The 22,390-nt window shown below is 41.5% G+C and overlaps 1 protein-coding gene across 1 annotated transcript; it reads right to left on the reverse strand.

The window, feature by feature from the left end:
• Positions 1 to 10,730: 10,730 nt before the first annotated feature.
• LOC117727657 lies at positions 10,731 to 14,394 on the reverse strand. Its single transcript, XM_034528072.1, has 8 exons — positions 14,294 to 14,394; positions 13,757 to 13,793; positions 13,621 to 13,654; positions 13,490 to 13,525; positions 13,086 to 13,257; positions 12,168 to 12,277; positions 11,861 to 12,035; positions 10,731 to 11,566 (listed from the first exon to the last, which is right to left on the reverse strand). Exons 2-8 carry the CDS (start codon positions 13,766 to 13,768, stop codon positions 11,476 to 11,478), a joined length of 630 nt encoding a protein of 209 aa, XP_034383963.1. The 5' UTR covers positions 13,769 to 13,793; positions 14,294 to 14,394; the 3' UTR covers positions 10,731 to 11,475.
• Between the last annotated feature and the right edge of the window lie 7,996 nt (positions 14,395 to 22,390).

Raw genomic sequence — 22,390 nt, forward strand, 5'->3', positions numbered from 1 at the left:
GTTGTTTAAAAAAAAATGCACAGTGGTTTAATCCCCCCGGTGCGCGGGTTTGATTCCCCCGTAATTCGTTTACGGTCGTTGGGCAAGGCAGGGTGACGGCGGCCCTGGATGCGCAAGATCACGGCATGGTCACTCGCGCTTTCCCTAAATCCATTAGCAGTCCCGGCATGATTCCTTCCCCTTCCCTTTCTCCTTCTCCTCCTTCACTGCGCCAAGAAGCAACAATCCTCCGGGTCAAGGGACGGCGGGACATCCATGTCGAGGGGTACGGATCCAGTGGGGAGGGGGGAGCCCAAGCATGGGCTGTCGGTAAGGTACTGGAAAGGGTTGGAGGGGCTACACAGCGCCAAGCATATATACGGCAGCGATATACAGCCCCCTATGAGGCGCTCTGGGTTGCTTGCGCTCCCATTATACTGCACTGCTGCACAGGCTCTGACGTCGAGCCAAGGTTAGTGTTGTGAACGCGCACCAAGAGAGAGAGAGAGGGAGAGAGAGAGAGAGAGAGAGAGAGGGAGAGAGAAGGGAGATACATATACAGATAGACAGACATGAACAAAAGAGGGTGGCAATGTAGGTAGAGAGATCGAGAGTGACGGAGATAAATAATGGGGCGGAAACTTTATCCCATGGCTGTTTCTCTGTTCGCCCCAAAACTTCCAGTCAAGCTCCCATTCAGAGATGTGTCGGTAAAGATCCACGTAAGAGTTCAGCGTGAACCCATAGCCTACTCCTTTCGATTACCACCACAAACAAACGGATTCAGTTACAAAGCATCTTGAATGGGAACATATATATAATGAAATGTATGTGTGGTGAATTTATAATTGAGGGCACGTGATAAGGGGCAACATCAACCTCTATTTAACGATATATATATATATATATATATATATACATATATATATATATATATATATATATATATATATATATATATATATATATATATATATATAGTCTGACAGAAATAGGAATCTTTGACTGTGTTTTTGTCAGGGTTCAAACAATCAGTCATGATTTAGTCGATTGGAGAATCTTTCATCTTTGGCTAATTGTAGAGGCATTCTCCTGCATGGGCACATGCTTCCCTTTCTAAACCTCTTCGACGGGGTTTTAAGCAAAAACCTTTCAACCATTTCCACAATCTTTCCAGAAATGTGAGAAGAGTGGGATGAACGAAACTAAAATTTGCAGAACAAATCCGTAATATCGACAGGAGCTGCTGAAAGGAGTGAATATTTAACCTATGCACATAGCTCCACTTTAGACTTGAAAGCCTTCCGGCAACAGACACTTCTCGAGTGTGAGCCCTCTTCCGACGTGAAGGTGCATGTGGCATCCACAGAAAGGCTCCATTAAATCCCAGGGAAATACGTACTCTCGAGATGGTAAGTAGGCCTTTCTATGTGGCAAGTTCAAACGAGGCTGTGTCCTATAGGATGCAGTGCATCGAGAAGATGGATGCAGCTCTTGTAGGTCTATGCTATTGATTACACTACAAGCCCCTTATCAACACAATGAGCAGCTCTTTATGCATGGCCACTGCATCAGATGGGGCTACAGGTACAGTGGGGCGCCTGCCCCAAAAGGGTGGAGGGCTATTTAATCCCAACAGAGATGTGAAAGGAGGCCTTTGATCGGCGGCACCAGTCAAAAGCCTGGATGAACACAGTCATTGTGTCACTGAAGTGTGAATGGCGAGCCTGTGTCTGCATGTGTGTGTATGATTTAGAACTATAATCAAAAATAAAATCACTACAACATTCCTGTATGGCCTTATAGCGTATTCAAATAGATCCTCCAGGTGATCTTGCCATACTTTGTGGTAAATTAATTTATTCTGATGTCACAAAGATATTCTGAACGAATCACATTGCTGTTAACTGCCTGTTGTATATCTATTAGACTGCACAGCAGTGATATTAAAAATAAATGTGGGGATAAGCAAAGGATACTTACACCTCTCTTTTATTGGAGTGCTACTCCATAATACATTACCGGATCTGTCTAATCCCAAATAAACGAAAATACATTTAATAGTGAAGAGGGTTCTTGTATCAGCTAAAGGAAACACAAAGTAATTACATGGGATCAAGTAGGTGGTGTGAACACTGACTTTGAACGCGTGTCAGTTTGCGTGGGTCTGCACACCAGCAATCTGCAGTGTGAGAATATCAAAGAGAATGGCACTCATCATGCCACCATCTGGACATTAGCATAATTATGGGGAAAAAAGCAGGGTTTCCGTATAAGTCAGCAGAGCTTCACACAGCATGAAAGGAATGCTCATTGAGCTCAGGGAGAAGACAACAGATGCACATTGGTTTCCTCTTAAACTCACAGCGCCCTCTGGCCAAATCCTAAAGTATTGCACCAACAGAAGCCCTCAGATGCCCCTCTACAGTTAATGCACGCACACTTTAATTTGAAGAATAGAATAAAGGCTGTCGCAGATTATTCTGACTTAATGTTGTTGTATTAATCCAAACAGTATAGTCAGTGCATCAGCATAGGGTATGTAAGGACGACACAAAGCTCCCCTTTAAATCTCCCTAGTTCATTTTTCGTTTGTAATTTAGTTCAACACACTTTCCCCTCTCCAATAAAACAGCATAACATAACCGTGTGTGTAAACCAGTTGGAAAAAAGAGGTTAAAGGAACAGATAATTGCCTCATTATGATGTTAAAGTGACGCCTCCTTTAGCCCATTGTGACTAATAGGAAAATACCATTTGGGAGATGTACTCTTTTTCTTCCATCTGTGATCAAACTGTGTCGTTTTTTAAAGGAGACCACCACTTAGATTACTTTATACACACCCACTCGTATGGGGTCAGATCAGTCTCAATAATTGCAAATGCACACAGAGAGATTTACAAATGCAAACACAAGATTTACAAATGCGCACAGAACAATTTACAAATATGTTTGATTTACAAATGCACACAGAAGGATTTACAAATAAATTAGACTCACAAATGCACGCAGAACGACGTGTCTGTGTTTATTTATTTGTCAATCGCACTGCATTTGTTTGTGGATTCTTCACATGTGTGTGTGTGGATTTATGAGACTCCCCTGACCCCTGCGGTGGCTAGATCCGCAAATGCGTTTTTTCAACATAGACCTAGCTGTAGCCAATCAGATGTCGCTCTCATTTTCAGCCAATCACATGAGCGCATCCCCCCCCCCCTCCCCACGGGGCTGCCAGCGTTACAGTTGCACAATTAGCAGAGGGATACACAATTAATGTACCCCCCCCCATTGTTGTAAGTCATTGAAAGTTCGGTGTAATCTTGTAAATCTTGTAGAAAATCTTGGCGCGGCACGAATGACGCGAATAGAGCGAAGCGAAAAGTTCGCCCGCTGTCATTCAGACGTCGTCGGGGAAAGTCACCGAGCTGTGATGTTATGCATAAATATATATATATATATATATATATATATATATATATATATATATATATATATATACATATATTAATGTTATGAACCCAAACACGAGGGCGCTAGATATTCCGACGTTTGTGGGATGTCCACAACAAGTATAAAGCAGAAATAGTGGATGACGGAAGTTATAACTGTTTCCACGGAGTAAAGCCACGGACATAAGCCACGCCCCCTCTAAGGCGCAAATTAAGCGAATTACGCTCATGTGATTGGTTGAAAATGAGAGCGACATCTGATTGGCTACAGCTAGGTCTATGTTGAAAAAACGCATTTGCGGATCTAGCCACTGCAGGGGAGTCTCATAAATCCACACACACATGTGAAGAATCCACAAACAAATGCAGTGCGATTTACAAATAAATAAACACAGACACGTCGTTCTGCGTGCATTTGTGAGTCTAATTTATTTGTAAATCCTTCTGTGTGCATTTGTAAATCAAACATATGTGTAAATTGTTCTGTGCGCATTTGTAAATCTTGTGTTTGCATTTGTAAGTCTGTCTTTGTGCATTTGCAATTATTGAGACTGATCTGACCCCATACACTCGCTTGTAACCCAGGGAGGCTTCCACATGAGCTGGCTGGTGTGTTTATTCAGACGCCATTCATGCACTGGGTAATGCAAAGGGGACTTTATGCAAAGGCGAGATAACCACTGCTAAAACCCTTCTGTCAGTCTCTCTATTTCTTTCTTTCTTTCTCTCTCCCTCCCTCTCCCCTCTCTCATCCCCTCTCCCTTTCTCTCTCTCTCGCTCTCTCTCTCTCTCTCCTCCACCCTTTTTCACTCTTTTGCCCAGGCAGAATGGTGGAAAGATAGCGTTGGCACAGGGAGGGAAACCATGGAAACGAGAAGTTGATGCACTTTGAATGGTAAGACCCTGAAAGAGAAGACATTCATTTAATTTAGTCGCCCTGTACTAAATACTCATCACTTCTGCATTATTCTAAAAGCTACAAGTTTATTCTAACATGGTTGGCTCCAGAAAGCCAACAATGGTCTCACTTCATCAGCCCATTGTGTCAAGATAACTGTAGCTGAGGATGGCTTAACATGTTGGCAAGTTGAAGAAGGGCCCTACAAAAACACACACACTTAGGTTACTCATTTTGCACTCCCACATAGAAAACCTTTCAACCTATTCCTTTTCTTGCTACTATAGAACAGCGTTCATCCTTGGAAATGCATGACCCACTTGAGCCTGCAATCATGGCAGCTTTGAGTTCAAGATACAGTATATTTCCCACTTGTGGCTTTGCTTTAGCAAATGCCTTTGAACAAAACAGCATGCCGAAGTCAGCACTGGCCTATATGTCTTGCAAAGTGCTGTCAATGAGATCCCAGGGACCTCAGTGGGAATACATTCTTCAGAGACGACAATTAGTCAAGTGAGACAGTAATTAGGACCTCTCTGCAAACTGTCACTTTCACTTAGTGCTGACGAACCCCCCCCCCCCCCCCCCCCCCCCAGCGATTGCAGTCAGGCAGACTTACTTCTGGAGCTGCACACTATTGATAGCCATCTGTAACATATGTCTACAATGGTTATACTTTCAAAAAATGGCATTGAAATACAGTAAGATCAGTACCATGATGGTAAAGTAATATTACCAGCTCTGATCATACCATCATGAATACCAAATCACCTTTGTCACTTAACTTCTGTGGTACAAATAACTTGCTTACTAAGATCATCACAGTGAAATTAGCTCCAGAGTACGGTTTCAACTCATTGATTGTTTTTAAATTATTTAACCGGAAGACAAACGCTGTTCACCGATTGGCGGATTCGAGCCTCTCCAATCAGGTTACTTGCGAGCCAATTCATTAAGTAGAGTTTACATACAATTTGATTATAGAAACACCAGTAACTTCAGACAAAGAGAGGTATTTTAAATCTATTAGTGGCATTGCTTCCATGAGTTGTTCTTTGTTTCTTGTGGTGTAGTCCAGTACATATGCAATGCAGCATATCCTGATGATATAAATATACTAAACTGCATTTAGTTTAGATTAGCAGGTATGGTGAATGCTGGTCCACTGGCATGGCTTATTGGGACACTATGAAACTGAGCCATTACCATCATTATTAGCCACACAGGTGAGACCATAGGATTATGGGTCCTTCAAATTGGCTGCTGATCCGATAATTCATACGCCGTATATCTTAAATGATATCAACTTCACTCTCTGGATCTATCATTTTTAATTAGTTTTAGAATTTTCATCGCAATTTCAGACAAGAACAAGGCTACTAATAAAATATACTTCTTCATGGGCGTAAAATACCCTTAACCGTTTCCACAAAGGTTCAAAATGAGAGCCAACAAACTATGTATCTATCATTTACAAATGATGACCTTTCGTGCCTTTATTGAAACATATTTACATGCCACTGCATGCAAATGAATACTAAAAACACTACATTTTGAGTACAAAGCACATAGTCTTGAGAGGTGGGGTTAACAAGTCAGTTTGAGATCACAACAATTCACACTGGATTCAAAAGCTGACCCAGTTTCTGGTGTAAAAAAGTCAGAATGTCCATATGAACTTCTCCAGCGGCATACATCACTTCTGTGTGTCCTCTCATGTTCCAAGCACTCATTATTATAAATGTTGTTTTTTTGTTTTGTCCATTTTATCTATGGCTTTAAGAATAGTCATGTCACTATCAAAAGCATTATTTATAAGAGAAATATAAAAATAACACCTAAATATAATAACAACATAAATAAGTCCAAATAAATAAATATCCCCCTATTTTGTTGTTTATCTCTTTGTTCTCATCAGAACAATAAATGTTTTCTGCTCTTTGTGGTTTCAGATCTTAGAAAAGAAATCATACATATTCACAGACACAGACCAACAACAACACTCTCACACACACACACACACGCACACACACACACGCACACACACAGCAAAGAGCTAGGCTGATTGGATGGAGGGCGGCTGGAGTGGTTATTACAGAGCATCCAGCAGAGTCTGGGTTGCAGGATAAGGATGTCCTTACAGGGCGTTTCTCAGTGTGAACGATGAGGAAACGGCCTGTGTGTGAGTGTGTGTGTGTGTGTGTTTGTGTTCATGCATGTATAACAGAGAGAGAGAGAGAGAGAGAGAGAGAGAGAGAGAGAGAGAGAGACTGATTGAGACCCCAGAGAGACAGTTTGGAAGAGAGGAATAGACAGAATGCATCTGTCTGCCTACATATTTTGGCCATCAAATAGAAATCTTGGCATTGCTTGCAAAAAGTGACTTTTCCCGATGGACTTTTTACTGCCAAGGGTTTGCCCGCAGAGACAGAATGGAGAATAAGAGAGGATCACAAGGCTTAACATTCTGATACATATATATAAATATATATATATATATATATATATATATATATATATATATATATATATATATATATATATATATATATATATCCTTTATTGATCCCCTTGGGAAAATTATTCGAGTAAGAAGATGCCACACAAAGAGCGGACACACACGGTTAATGTTCATACATCTGGGGCTTTGTTAATGGGCTCCCTTGGTGCTTATTTGTAACTAATTAGGGCTTGATCTAATACTCACCATTTTACAGACCACTGACAAAACAGACATAGAAACAACCTGTAAATGGTACACAATAACAGATCAATATGTTATATAAAACTGTGTTGACACATGTGAATTGATGCATGAAAGCACCTACAAAAGTCTTGTCGGGGATGAGTTATAGCAGGCACACATCCCTGACCTCCATCTCAGGAATGCAATCCACTCGGTTTCCACAAAGATCTAGGGATCAACTGCAGGAGTCGCCTCAAACATCCAGGATCAGAAACTCCAAACAGGGATAACAACCTCTCAGCATTCAATGTTTTCAATCAAGGGATCAGCTACTGTGACTGGAAACAAAATGTCCCAGACAGCCATCAGTTGCCGGCAGACAAAAGCTGGCACGACTAATATGGCTTGTCAGAGTGAAAATAGTCTGGTATTGATCTCACTTTCCGGAAAGGTAAAGGCATAATGGTTTTGTCTTGTTCATCTCTCAGGAGTCATGCTCTCATAGCTTTTCAGGCTCATATTTGTTTGGCAAGAGGGATTTAAAGTTTCACTCCCCACAGAGTGTAATGATGTAGGTTATAGCTATTCATTTACAAATTATTCAGCATGAATTAAATGTATTCCATCATACATGTGATAAATGTGTGTCTTTATATTAAATGGCATTTGACGCATGTATTTGAGAATTATCAAACTGCCTGGTTAGGGATTTATTCAAAATAACTCAAGGTACATGGACAAACTGAAGTACAAATCTGTCAAGCAATGTTTGTTTGGTGGTTGCAAATAACTGTGAGAGATTAAGGAAATAACATTTCTCCACTTTCTATCCTAAACTTTATTTTGCTCATGCAAACAATACATTTCATTGCATAATATATAGATGGATTCATAAACTCTCATTATGGAATTCTAAACATCCCACTTACAATTATATGCAGACAGCTGCTTTTTCTGGCAGACAAAATTATCATTTTAACGTATTGAAGTCTCAAGTCTTCTGAATAACTTTCAGTCGTTTCTCTGCCATGCACACATCCTTGGAGGGATTTTAATAGACAACTACTTGTTACAAAGGTCCTCAGCATCTATAGTAATCCCTGTACAAAATCCACCCGCAGTAAAATGTTGCCACCTGAGCCTCTGTAAAACCGAGGAAAAAATCTGGATGGTGACCAGCGTCAGTGTGGAAATGGGTTTGATCTCATTTATGCCCTCACTGTTCTGGAGGTGATAAAATGAGGGCTGTCTTGAGCTTGGCGAGGTTAGTCCTCTCCTCTCCTCTCCTCCTCTCCCCCATTAATCATGACTGTACACATGAAAATGAGCCTAACCTTTCTTCATGTGCAGTGCTCTACTTCCACTCAAGGACACCTTGCATTAGCAGGTATAAGAAGGATCTCTCTGTACATATTTTCCTTCTGCTTTTCCAGTGGACACCCTTCAGTCTTAATCCCGCTTGACTTGGCGAAGAAAATATACAGGATGGGGCTTTACCCTCTCTTGTTAAGGCTGTCACTCTCCCTTCTGTCGCCTCATTACAATGAACACTTCCATAAACCCTTTTGTCAAACGCTTAATGGGAAAAAAAGGAATTAAAGAACTTATTCGTACCCCCATAAGTCAAACATAATTTCACTGCATGGCAACTAAACCATGTGAAAGGAGGTCGGTGTATACTATAGTATATAGGCTCATGAAAAAAAGAGGAGAGGAAGAGTGAGAAGATAGTGAGAAAGAAGTTAAACTCGCTGAAGGAGGGAAAGAAAGAGAAGTAGATAGGAAATGAGTAAGAAATAGAGAACAGGAAGATAAAATGAGCTTGGTTCCCTGTGTGGCACAGTGCTTCACCACTTAATCATCCCCATGTCTATAAATAGGCCTTCACAGCCATGGAATATTGGGAGATTAATGGAAGAGAATGGAACACCATAATGGGCGCTAAACTTCAACACTTTGGTTGTACTTCTGATCCGGGAAGATTTAATAGGGAAAGTCCCTCAGATTCAGTTTGCGTCTTTTCTTTTGCCTATTGCAACATGGTCTTACTGGAGGACAGACACGTTTAAGCTGAATGCCACAAAAGGGCAGCGATGTCGATGCGGTGCAAGCATGAGTGAAACAGCCAACGTTTTCTCCTCTCTTTTAATGTTATTTACAATTATAACTGTGCTTTTTAGTGCACGGGTGTGCTGATAAAACATTCAGATTCACTGACACTGTTTTTCTTACATCTAACATTACTGTTGAACTGCTATCCAGCACCTCTACTGTCTGTATATCATATCTGCTCAAACTATTTGTTGTAAACACACCAAATCATAACTTCCTAATAAAATTGACCCACTTCGAAGTTTGAAAATCTAGGAGAAATATTTGTACTTTTTCTGTACAACACTTCTTCTGCTTAACTTATTTTGTGTAATCAACATTAAAAATCATGTATTTGCACAAACGCACACACACACACAGACACACACACACACACACACACACCTGTTCACAGCCCCATATATAAAGTTGTACACATTTGAAAACTTCAATTTTCAAACAACAAACTGAGGACTTTGTTGGCGCCATGGCAGAAAACACACCATTGGTGCCTCTGCGCTAGTGGTCTCGGCAGCACAGCTTCGTTCGCAAAGTCACCCCGTGGGTGGAGAGGACCAGGCAACAGGCTTTTGCCTGCCGCTGACTCCTCTTCACTCCTCGATGACTAAGCTAAACTGTGTTCTACTGAGAGCACTATCAAGGTCAACCCAGGAATCGATAGCAGCCCGCCTCTCGTCGCCCCTGGGCTGTTCCTGCACAACGTCATATCCACTGCGGACACCTTCCGGGCGACTGTGCTGGCACCGCCCCGGCGGTCAATCCCGACGTTCTCGTGCACCTGGATTTTGATTTGCATACATCTGCAAGCTCTATTATAAGGGCATGCAACTGAAGAGACGTGTGCATAATCAACAGACTCCACAGGCAACGCGAAAGCAACTTCAGATCGATTAAAATCATGTCAAAGCGAAAAGCGTTGAGTGAACTGACTGAGGCCTAACTTCACCGGTGCAGATACTGTTGCAGAATGTAGATGTGTACATTCTATTCCACTGTGGCTATAAAGTGCTTATTTATTTATTCACTTACATTTGCAGTGTTCGTGTAGTGCTTTTGTTTATTTTATGATATCACGATACCTCGTAGAATCATGACCATAAATGTGAAACGTAATTGTTATTGATACAAATATTCTCATATTTATTATTATAATTATTTCAATCTGAAAATGTCTGTAGAGTTGATGTGCACGTAATCACGAACGGTCTAAGTTCAGAATGAATCCCATATGAGAAAACTTTCACGAATGCCAAATGTGTCCCGAAAACCGCGTAAGTGGAGTTCAGAAAATCTCCAAATCAAAGTCCATGAGCCAGCTTACTGACAGACACCTCACAGACCGCCTCAGACTGGCTGGCTGTGCTTATGAGCCGAACGACAAGGCACTCAGTGTTCAGTCACAGCCATCACACTGACTTGAGTCACACGACTTCTGATGGCATTGTGATGGGACACAGAGCTGAACTGCACTTACATTAGTTGCACTGACTGAGAATGTTGTCAGTGTTGTAACTTCAGTTGATAAATACAACAGTTAATATTGGTAGTTCATCCAGCCAGCTCATTGCAAATGTGTTTTTTCTTGTTCATATTGTGTGCGGTTAACAAATAATTTCCTTTTTATGTTGCACTGAAATTAAGTCATTTAGTGTGTTCTTGGTCACATCAATTTGAAAGCTGGACTAGTGTGTTTGATTGATAGTTAGTGTTTGATTTAATTCAATTACAATTACCCCAAATAAAAAGGTCCATAGTTTGGTCGTGACACATATTCCCTTTTGCCTCCCTGAAGCTCCAACTTGAAGAGTTTCCAGATACCCTCAAACCTCTCACTCTGGCATACATCCATAGAGCATATCCCTAACCTTCATGCGACTATTGTAAGTTTCTAGTTTCTTTTACAATAGGAGCAAATCAGTAGTACCGGCTGAATGTATACTCAGCCTTAACATGCTTGATTTGAATAAATCCTCATTCATATTATTCTGCGTCAACAACCACTTTATAGATTTAAATCCAACACATAAACACGCATCTTATAAGATTGAGAGTATACATTTACTTTACTACAAACTAAATCTGTATTTTAAATCTAACATTACTGTTGAACTGCTATCCAGTACCTTCTACTGACTGTCATAGCTGCTCAAACCATCTGTTGTAAACACAGTACACTTCCGAACACAATCCAACTAAGATGGAAAAAAAGGTCTATTATACTTCCTCCACCTGGCACATTATGAAATAAAAAACATGTATGAAAAATCAAACAACATTTCAAGTGATCAAAATTGGAATGTTGTCTCTTCTTATCCATCGAAGTGTTTGCGGTGGAGTCAGGGATTTTTTTCTAGCACCGGCATCCAAACCGGACTTTGTAGTCGAGGCATCCACAATCCTGGTCCTCGTTGCGGCAGATAAATCCCTTGGTTGGACTGGAGCTGAAAAAAGGATTCCAAGCAGAAAGATAATCAGCATCATTTAAAGCAAATAAGGCTCAGCTGAAACCTTTAGACATTATGTGCCTATAAACCAGTTTCCTCGTGGGACTCATTAAAATGCCATCTAACTAATGTAAATGCACATCTACACAAGTTTATATTCACTGTTAAACAGCAGCTCAAGGCAGTACATCTCGATCATTTGGAAACTTTGGGATAGAGGTTTTATTAAGTATTGATTTTTTTATTTGGTAGTTGGTAGCAACATTTTAAAGTGTATACTTTACAACTTACATAAAGATGATGTCCCCTGTGGAGTTGGCTGGGGTATTTGTGTCAGTGGTAACAGCCTCAATGTACTGAGGATGTTCACAGATCTTTCCTGGGTTCTCTTTGTGAAGATCGGAGAGAGTTTCCCAGTCTCCAGATTCACTGGGATCATCTCGGTCATACCACGGGGTCCAGCACACTGCAAGAAGCGATAAAAGAGTGAGGATGAGCAAAAGCAACATTCTAAATGAACACTGATACACACAAACACAAACAATATCATCTTTGCATTAGTATCTTTACATTGAACATGAATAAGATCAAACATTACCATCTTCATTACAGTAGGAGGGAGGGCAGCTGAAACGAACGCGATAATCATTACACTTCTTGTTGCGTTGGTCTTGGTTTCTGCAGACGAATCCTGTAGTTGTGTCACTTCTGAAAAAAAGAAACACAGAGTGGTACGTAAATAAAACTTTCTTGGTCCCCAGAGGATGAATCCTCCTGACTTTGGTCATACCCTCACCACCTTCCACCAGTGCAACCAGCAAGTTGACATTCCCCGTTTTTAGGATAATGTTTTGATAGCTATTGAATGGATAATGATTACATTTGTGAAACACATTAATTAATTAATTAATTAAAATCACTTTTTGGACTTTTGATCCATCATTAGGTAGAACTTTCTATTTAAATGCTTAAACTAATGACTTTCCAATCAGCCTCAACTGAACCACATGTTCAGTTATAATTATCCAATGTTAGCATGCAAACAAACATGCTAAATGAAGATGATGAACATTGTAAATATTATACCAGCTTAATATCAGCATGTTCTCTTTGTCATTGTGTTAGAATTCAGCTCAGACCACCACTGTTCCAACAACCTCACACAGATTACTATTTTGTTTTATTAGTGTGTGTTATTATAACAAAAGATAAATATTTTTTAATTTATATTATTTAAAAACACAGTCAATATTAAACGTACTATTCGAATGTGACTGCTAAATGAAACTCTTAATAGAAGTAATATTTACATTGTACCACAACACAAATAGTTAAATAGTTTTTCTAGGCTTTTTTCCTGATGCTCAGTGGTTAGTACAAACATGATCAATAGAGCAGAATAGAATGTGGAAATATGTTTGGTCTCACAAACACATCGAGTAGCAACATTATTGCATCACATTCAGTAAAATGCAATAAGACTCATTGAAATTATTCATACTCTGTTAGAACTTACCTATAAATCACATCCCCTGCTGCAGCCACACTGAGCCCAGTTAGAGTTTGGGCCTGAATAGCTGCTGGTTTTGGGCAGATCTTTCCTGGGTTCTCTTTATGAAGCTGGGAGAAAGTTTCCCAGTCTCCAGATCCACTGGGATCGTCTCTGTCATACCACTGGGTCCAGCATTCTGAATCAAGGTTTTCAAATTTAGACCATTTACCAACAAAACATTTGACATTTTTCAGTAATTGCACATGTTGTCATTAGTCAAATGTTATCGAAAAATAGCAAGATAGATGAAATAAATGAAAAAACAAAAAGGTGAAATCTCTAAATGTAATTTAAAACTAAAAAAACAACAATGAATGGTTCTGTCTGTGCTTTAAATATCATGATTGCCTCTAAAAAGAATATCTTACTTCGGAAGGGGACACCAACAGACAGCTGGTTGCTTGCTGGTAAAAATAATTTAGGAAAAGGTTGAGTTTAATATGACTGTCAATATTTGTACATTTGATCTTGACCATTGCAGTTATTGACAGGAACTTACCAAAGAACAATCCGCTAAAAATGGCAACACTTAACTATTAAAGAAAATAAAAGGGTTATGATCACTGAATATGGCATACTGCATATACAGAACGTGTAAATCTGCATCAACAAAAACTATAAATATAATACGTTACCATGTTGATCATGATTGTAGATACTGCACTTGTATAACTGTAAGGAAAGTTATTTGCATTCATGAATATAAATAAAATTGTGCATTTTCAAAAGAAGAACATATTTATTGATATGTTTCACATTTTAATTTTCACTCTTTATTTAACATGACATTACATCTTCCAAACCGCTTATCCTATTCAGCGTTTATGAGCTGATCCTAGCTGACATTGGGCGAAGGCAGGGTTGACCCTGACAAGGCACATATACAAACCTACGGGTAATTTAGAGTCTCTAGTTAACCCGAGATGCATGTCTTTGGACTGTGGGAGGAAGCCGGAGAACCCTACACTGGAACACAAGGAACGCCTTCCCGGGATAAGGGATCGAACCCTGGTCCCATTGCTATGAGGTGACAGTGCAAGCCACTACACCACCATGCATGAATTCACAATTTAAAAGAATTACACTTTATAGAGACATACATTGTTCAATAAGAGTATCTATGAAATTACATGAAATTCTAAAACTTAAGTTCATAAGAGACACTATGTTACCTTTCTCTGCAAAAACCCAAGACTCTCCGTCACAGGACCTCTCAGGTGACCAGCTTGGTTGTGTGAACCTCAGTGTGGCTGATCAAGCTTCTCCACCAAGTCATCGATTTGGAGGCTATTTAAATACTGTTCCTTGTCAAACCTGACGCTTACTGGAATTATGTGAATTCAACCACACCCAAAGAATTTATTAAGAAAATGCAACTGAGCAAGATATGTCCGCACAATAAGTTTCACTTTTGGGAGAGTTAAAAAAACAATGAGGAAATAAGGTGTTGCCTCCTTCATTCTTCAATGGTAACTGTGTCTGTGCATATCTGTTTCAAACTGATAGACGCAAATAACATCAGTTGCATGTATATGTATACAATAGGTCCAACCATAATGTATCCTGTTTCTCTATATGTGATGGAGGGGAACACAATATTTGGTTGTATTCAATTTGTCTGTGGTGCAACAAGTCTGGCACACTGTCAGAAGGCTGCAGGCTTCTTTCGCTGCATATTTTGGGAGTGGTTCAGATTTTATAATGGGTGTGTAATGCACAGAATGGTCAGACCTGGAGTGGTGAGGTCACCAATTAGTTGTTGTATTAGGGGCAGGAGCGATAACTCCCGTCATTTCCGAGAGTATTAATCTCAAAGAGAGAAGCAGTATCTCAAATGAACCTCAATGATCCATCTTACTGCTGGTAATCGTACCGTATATGTTCTAACCTCTTTGTGAAGTAGCAGCCACCCTGTCAAAATGTCTTTCTTTTGTTATTCATGTATCTCTGAATTAGAGCATGTGTCATGTTGCGTCCTGTTACTCGGTCATCTGAAACTTCTCAGTCCTGATTGATTAAAATTTTCTATTTGAGAGAAAACAATGGAATTGTGCTTAGAGTTCAGCAACCTGGAGCCTTTTTGTTGATTTTGTTTGTATAGAATATTGAGAAAAACTGTAATACGGCAAATGAATGGCTGGAAGGATAGATAGATAGATATATTGTAGAAAGTGTAGTAGGTGTTGTGGTTATATGAAGTGGATCATTTGTAACAGAACCTTTTTAAGGCCTGGGTACATCTAAAGTCCTTTCGTTTGAGAGGTTAAACTAACCTGGTTTTGAAAAGATCTTCCTGGGTTCTCCTTTAAAACAATGTAGTTCCCATAATTTTCTTACTTTAAGTTTAAAAAGAGCAAACATTTGCAGCAGGTCGACAGGTAGGAGAATACTAAGGGAGACAATATAGAACAAAAAAGAACAAAAATCTCCTGCACATTGTCTTCTTCACTTGCATTCAGAGAAATTTAGTGACAATGTTTTGGTTCATCTGATGAAAGTCGATGTACCAAAATGTTGTGCCAACACTAAATATCGCTGAACGCAAGTAAAGACAGTGTGTCTTCAGTGTGTTCTCTATAAAAATATTAGTTTAAAAAAGTATGAAATACTGTATATGTGTGCATATAAATGCAATCATATTTAGCACAAATTTAATTAATGCTTTTTCTATAAGGCATAATATTCTCTGAATAAGTTGAATGCTCCTTACAATGTGAAGAATGTACCCTTGAGAACAATTGAAAACATCAATGGAACTTTCTTTTTTGGAAGGGAATTGAAAAGAGCAAATAAAACAATCAGTCATAAACATTCTCAGAAGATTGTGCTGCACTTACACTGTTCTAAATATTTCACACACATTTTTTGGAAAAGCGAAAACCTCTATGTCATAAAACATATGCATTGTGATTTTCATCTGTTCTCAAGTGTTTTCATATCTCTCAGGTGATTCTCATCAAGTCACAGCTCCCGACATTGACTTTGTTTGCATTTCGTTAAGCACATTGCTGAATATTTCAGTATCCAACCTCTGCAGTGTAAACACTAATAATTTGACCTTTGAGAAGAATAGCTACCTCCCTGTTCAATAGCAGCTGCGGGTAGTCTTTGTCTATTCATACAGCAGCATTAAACTTTGTCATCTTAAGGGGCTAGTGTAATATTTTACACTAAATTGTGCAATGGACTGGATGCCAAAGTACAAATGACAACATGGTGTAGACTCATTTATCATTCCCCCTCTCTCCAAACATACACACACTTTCCTCTATCTCTCTACCCCCACACACCCCCACTCTCTGTCTCTGTTTCCCTGTCTCCATGGAAATCATTGTTGTCGCCATCCTCCTGTGGAGAAAAAGCTGACTGCAGACCTTCTGTTGACCATCAGTTAATACGGATGCAGGTCTGAGAGAACACAATTCTTTAGGAGCATCATCAATACATATACACTTTCTTGTTCATCTGTCTTTGTGAGAGCTTTCCACTGCCCCCTTGACTGCATTCATCTCATAATGTCAACGTGGCCTGTCCGTGACATTCATATGGAACCAATTAATAGTATTCAGTAAAGCATTGGAGTGAACTGATGTAGATCAAGTGAAGGATGAGTGTTGTCGTCAACACTGATTTTCTCAAGTGTACATATCTTCATCTTGACTGTGATGACTGGGCTAGTTGTGGTACATGTATTATTTTACACTAAAATAAGAAAAAGGTATCTGCCAGGATATTATCTATTCACATTAAAAAGTTGTCAAGGCAACACTCAAACAGTAATTGAGAAGACAAACAAGTAATGTTAGGGTTGGATTTAAATGATGATCCAAAGGCAGGCAGTCTACAGTTTGAATTAGATATATTAATGTATTTGCTATAAAATAGTAGCAGAAAGGCTTGTGAATTGAACAATGGAGGCATTGTTGTTAAGAAAATTGAAATTTCTTTCATCCAAAGTTGAAGATTGCTAAACAAAATAATACACCAAAAGTTGCTATAAAGTTCCATTGAGCTCCGGGGAACTGCCGGGGGTCAAAACTCTCTAGGTCCATCCCTAAAATTGTCAAATATCGATGGTTGATCCTTTAAATGTATGCTTGTTCAGTGCTGGTTGCTCCAAACAAAATTCCATTCACCTCCTGGACAAATATCACCAAAGCAATCTGCAATGGCTACATCAGGGACAACATAGTTCTGTTTACAATTAGTGTGAAATAACCCAACCACCATGTTAATTACATGAAATGTAGGGTATCATGAAGTTATAGCTAATATGTTATAACTCCTAATAATACAATTAGTCTGCTTCATTAATTTAATCCACTGTATACTTTATATATTCTTAACTCTTATCTTCAACTCCACTAAAGCCAGTGCTCTAGTGTATATACCTCGACTACGCTTATACAAAAATGTCTAAAACTCAAGAAGGTTCCCAGCAGAATAAAACTAAAAGCAGACACAGACATGCAGTTCAGACCTTTTCATCCACTAAATATCTCAGCTCCTTCAGCACTAAAGGTAGCAGGAAGATACAAGGCCATTTGTAATGTCTCGCAGCTGTAATGTTCCTCATGTACTCATGTCTTGTCTCATGTATTTAGATGGCTTTTCTCCCATCAACCTTGATCAATTGTCATCAATGGTTTCTACTTCTAAACCGTCTACCTGTCTCTTAGACCCCATCCCAATGATGATGCTTAAAGACGTGTTGTCTTTAATTGACACCATTCTGTTGGATATTGTTAATGTGTCTTTGCTAACAGGCCATGTACCACATTCCTTTACAAAGTAGCTGTAATTAATCCTCTCCTGAAGAAGCCCACTCTTAATCCAGATGTGTTGGCTAACTACAGACCGATCTCTAACCTTCCCTTCCTCTCTAAGATCCTTAAGAAAGTGGTTGCAGATCAGTTGTGTGACTTTCTACATCATCCATCCATCCATCCATGCAAGACATATATGCAGACAGATATTCAAAACAACTCTCCTCGTCATCTTCGTCCAACTTATCTGATTGAAGCTCATCAATTGGTCCAATGTTTTGAGTAAGCTCGAAGATCTTTTCAGCTGACAGGTGGTGGAGTCCTTTCTTTATTGTCCAAACAAGTCTTTTCCTCTCGTTGTCAGACATGCCGCACGTTGTTGAAGTCCTGGGACTGTTGAGTTGCGCTCTCTTGGCTTGGATTCCACTCTGCTGGTTCCCTCACCCTGGCAGTCGCACACTCGTAGTGCCCCTTGCTCTGGCAACGTGTCGTCACTCTGGCCCACGATTCATGGATCACTAGATCAGCAGTTTCCGGACCTCCGTAGCACTGCCGATCCCGGACGAGCCCCCAAAGATCTGTTACAGGTCTCAGAGAGCCTGATGACAGACTTGTGCCTGAGAAAACAGGAATACATGAGACAGGCAACTGTTCGGCTTCTCTATTCAGCGTCTTCTCAAGTTATTTTATTTCACAAGTGAAACAATCATCTCTTCATGTTGGTCCATTTCTACATGACCAGATAAAACAATTACATTACTATGTATAGTCAATACATTTGTTATAACCTGGGGTTTGAACCCTTCTTTATTGCACCTTGGCAATGCGCCCAGTCACTGTGGCGCACGTGACGAAGACTTTACTGATAATGGCGGCGTTGCATCACTAGTACAGCGAACCGTTAACAAATACTAATACACATTTACAACACTTATATACACATTTCAGTAACATTAATTAACATATGTAGTCTGAATTGACCTACCAGAACATCATGAATGCATTCATTTAAATTATTAAGAAACAAAGTAAAACGTATAGGAGCCGGATAAAACACGGGAGGTTACACAGGGCTAATCTCCGCCTAGCTTGCACTTGACAGTAAATCTCATAAAACAGATTAGCTATCAAACAAAACACAATGTAATCTTCTAACAACGTTTACTAAACATTGGTACACAATTCACAGTTTATATTTGGGTGTACTTTACCAGTTTACTGACTTGAGAAAACAGGAATAAATGAGACAGGCAACTGTTCGGCTTCCCTATTCAGCGTCTTCTCAAGTTATGAGACGGCGCTGGTCGCGCACATACAAGTCGAAACCACAGCGCTGCACTCTCACCTACTGGGCACAGTTGGTACTACATATCACAGAAATGTGTTCATTCTAATCTTCAATAAATAACAACAATGTGACTATACATTTTGTGTGCGTCACATACTCATGTCTCACAATGCATTTGTGGCAGGGCCTTAGGTGTAAATAATAAGGAAATATTAAAGCTGTGAGCAGCAATGAACGGGTCCTCGCTCACCCGTGCCAGTCGGGGGCGTACGTTTTACCGTTTGTCGCGTAACCCCGATATTCTTTTGCCAGTAGGTGGCGCGTCGACTGCGAGTGAAAATAAGCTTGGCGATATCCTCAGGCCGCGACTTGTAACAAACACGACGAGTTTGGGGCAGATTCTAGTAAGTCTAGTTGAGCCAGCAGGTGGCGCTCTGACTATGACTGAAATTAGACTTGTCGATATCCTCAGGCTGTGACATGTAACAAGCACGACAAGTTTGGGGCAGATTCCAGTAAGTCCAGTTGAGCCAGCAGGTGCTGCTTTGACTATGACTGAAATTAGGCTTGTCGATATCCTCAGGCCGTGACTTGTTTGGGGCAGATTCAAGCAAGTCTAGTTGAGCCATTGGGTGGCACTTTGAGAATGTGAACAAATACATGCACCATGTGTCTCTACGTGAAGTGTAGACCACGTTGTGTAAATTACATGTGAATCTGATGCATTTTAGGGTCATTTGTTTTGGCCAGTAGGGGGCGCTTTGAGAATGTGAACATATACATGCATCATGTGTCTCTATGTGAAGTGTAGACCATGTTGTGTAATTTTCATGTGAATCTGATGCATTTGTAGACTTATTTGTTTTGGCCAGTAGGGGCGCTTTGAGAATGTGAACAGATACATGCATCACGTGTCTCTATGTGAAGTCTAGACCACGTCATGTAAATAAAAAAAAAGAAAGTGATGAAAATGTTGCCCTGGCCTGGATTTGAACACTCCCACACTCAAGACAAGTGTTTATCCCACTGCGCTACCGGTTTACTGAAAAAATATGATCGGAACTCGTATAGCTAGAAAGTATTAGTGTCTAAAACTTAGTGTCATTTTATTTGTTTCTTACCTTTTGTAAGACAATGTGTGTTTTATTGTCTTCTGCAAGAGCAAATAAATGCTGAAAAAGAAATCATCCGAGTAAACTTCTTCCCTGCCAAATACAAATGTATATATTATGATATATATTATCCATCCATCTATCCATTATCACCCGCTTATCCGGGGTCGGGTCGCGGTGGCAGCAGGTTCAGCAAGCCGAACCAGGCCTCCCTCTCACCCGCAACACTTTCCAGCTTATTCTGGGGGATCCCGAGGCGTTCCAAGGCCAGCCAGGAGATATAATCCCTCCAGCGTGTCCTCGGTCTTCCCCGGGGCCTCCTACCAGTTGGACGTGCCCGGAAAACCTCTAATGGGAGGCGTCCAGGAGGCATCCTGACTAGATGCCCGAACCACCTCAGCTGACTCCTTTCGACACGAAGGAGCAGCAACTCGACTCCAAGCTCCCCCCTGATGTCCGAGCTCCTTACCCTATCTCTAAGGCTGAGCTCGGCCACCCTACGGAGGAAGCTCATTTCGGCCGCTTGTATCCGAGATATCATTATTTCGGTCACGACCCAGAGTTCGTGACCATAGGTGAGGGTTGGAACGTAGACCGACCAGTAAATGGAGAGCTTTGCCTTCCGGCTCAGCTCCCTCTTCACCAAGACGGACCGGTACAGCGCCTGTTTTACTGCTGCAGCCGCACCGATCCGCCTGTCGAGCTCCACCTTACCCTCACTCGTGAACAAGACCCCGAGATACTTGAACTCCTTCGCTTGGGGTAGGCAGTTTGCCCCCACCTGGAGGGAGCAATCCGCCGGTTTCCGGCAGAGCACCATGGCCTCAGATTTGGAGGTGCTAACTCTCATCCCTGCTGCTTCGCACTCGGCTGCAAAACGCCCCAGTGAATGCTGGAGGTCACGGTCCGAGGAGGCAAACAGGACCACATCATCCTCAAACAGCAGAGAGGCGATCCCGAGACTCCCAAACTGGATCCTCTCCGCCCCCTGGCTGCGCCTAGATATCCTGTCCATGAAGGTCACGAACAGGACTGGTGATAAAGGGCAGCCCTGGCGGAGGCCAACACCCACCGGGAACGTGTCTGACTTACTACCGAGGAGACGAACACAGCTCCCACTGCAGGCGTACAGAGACCGGATGGCCCGTGCCAACGGGTCCGGCACCCCATACTCCCGCAGCACCCCCCACAAAAACCCCCGAGGGACCCGGTCGAAAGCCTTCTCCAGGTCTACAAAGCACATGTAAACTGGTTGGGCAAACTCCCAGGACCCCTCCAGTAATCTTGCGAGGGTAAAGAGCTGGTCCACTGTTCCACTGTTCCACGACCGGGACGGAATCCGCACTGTTCGTCTTGAATCTGAGTTTCGACAAGCGGTCGGAGCCTCCTCTCGAGTTTTAGCCTCCGCGACCATCGCCGCTGCAGCCCTTCTGGCCCGCTGGTACCCGTCAGCTGCTTCAGGAGACCCCTGGGCCAGCCAGACCCGAAAGGCCTCCTTCTTCAGTTTGACGACTTCCCTCACCCCCAGTGTCCACCACCGGGTTCTCGGGTTGCCGCCACGACAGGCACCGATGACCTTCCGGCCACAGCCCCGAGCAGCCGCGTCCACAATAGAGCCTTTGAACAAGGTCCACTCGGATTCCATGTCCCCAGCCTGCCTCGGGATTTGTGAGAAGTTCTTCCGGAGGTGGGAGTTGAAGACCTCCCGGACAGGATCCTCTGCCAGACGTTCCCAGTTCACCCTCACTACACGTTTGGGCTTGCCAGGTCTTTCTAGCCGAGTCCCTCGCCATCTGATCCAACTCACCACCAGGTGGTGATCAGTTGACAGCTCTGCTCCTCTCTTCACCCGAGTGTCCAAGACATACGGCCGCAGATCAGATGATACGATTACGAAGTCGATCACTGATCTCCGGCCTAAGGTGTTCTGGTACCAGGTACACTTATGAGCCACCTTATGTTCGAACATGGTGTTCGTTATGGACAAACTGTGGCTAGCACAGAAGTCCAACAACAAATCACGCCCCGCCAGGTTTCTCTGTCATTGCCCACGTGAGCGTTGAAGTCTCCCAGGAGAACTATGGAGTCGGCAGGCGGCGCCCT

The sequence above is a fragment of the Cyclopterus lumpus genome, chromosome 24 (genome assembly GCF_009769545.1).
Source record: "Cyclopterus lumpus isolate fCycLum1 chromosome 24, fCycLum1.pri, whole genome shotgun sequence".
Taxonomy (NCBI): Eukaryota; Metazoa; Chordata; class Actinopteri; order Perciformes; family Cyclopteridae; genus Cyclopterus; species Cyclopterus lumpus.

What these genes read in the sequence shown, in the direction of transcription:
- LOC117727657 (XM_034528072.1), bottom strand. An exon ending in TGTTGGTGTCCCCTTCCGAA is followed by an intron (nt 13,258 to 13,489) that starts GTAAGATATTCT and finishes ACCTTGATTCAG; the next exon opens with AATGCTGGACCCAGTGGTAT. An exon ending in CTCCTACTGTAATGAAGATG is followed by an intron (nt 12,036 to 12,167) that starts GTAATGTTTGAT and finishes CGCTTCTTGCAG; the next exon opens with TGTGCTGGACCCCGTGGTAT.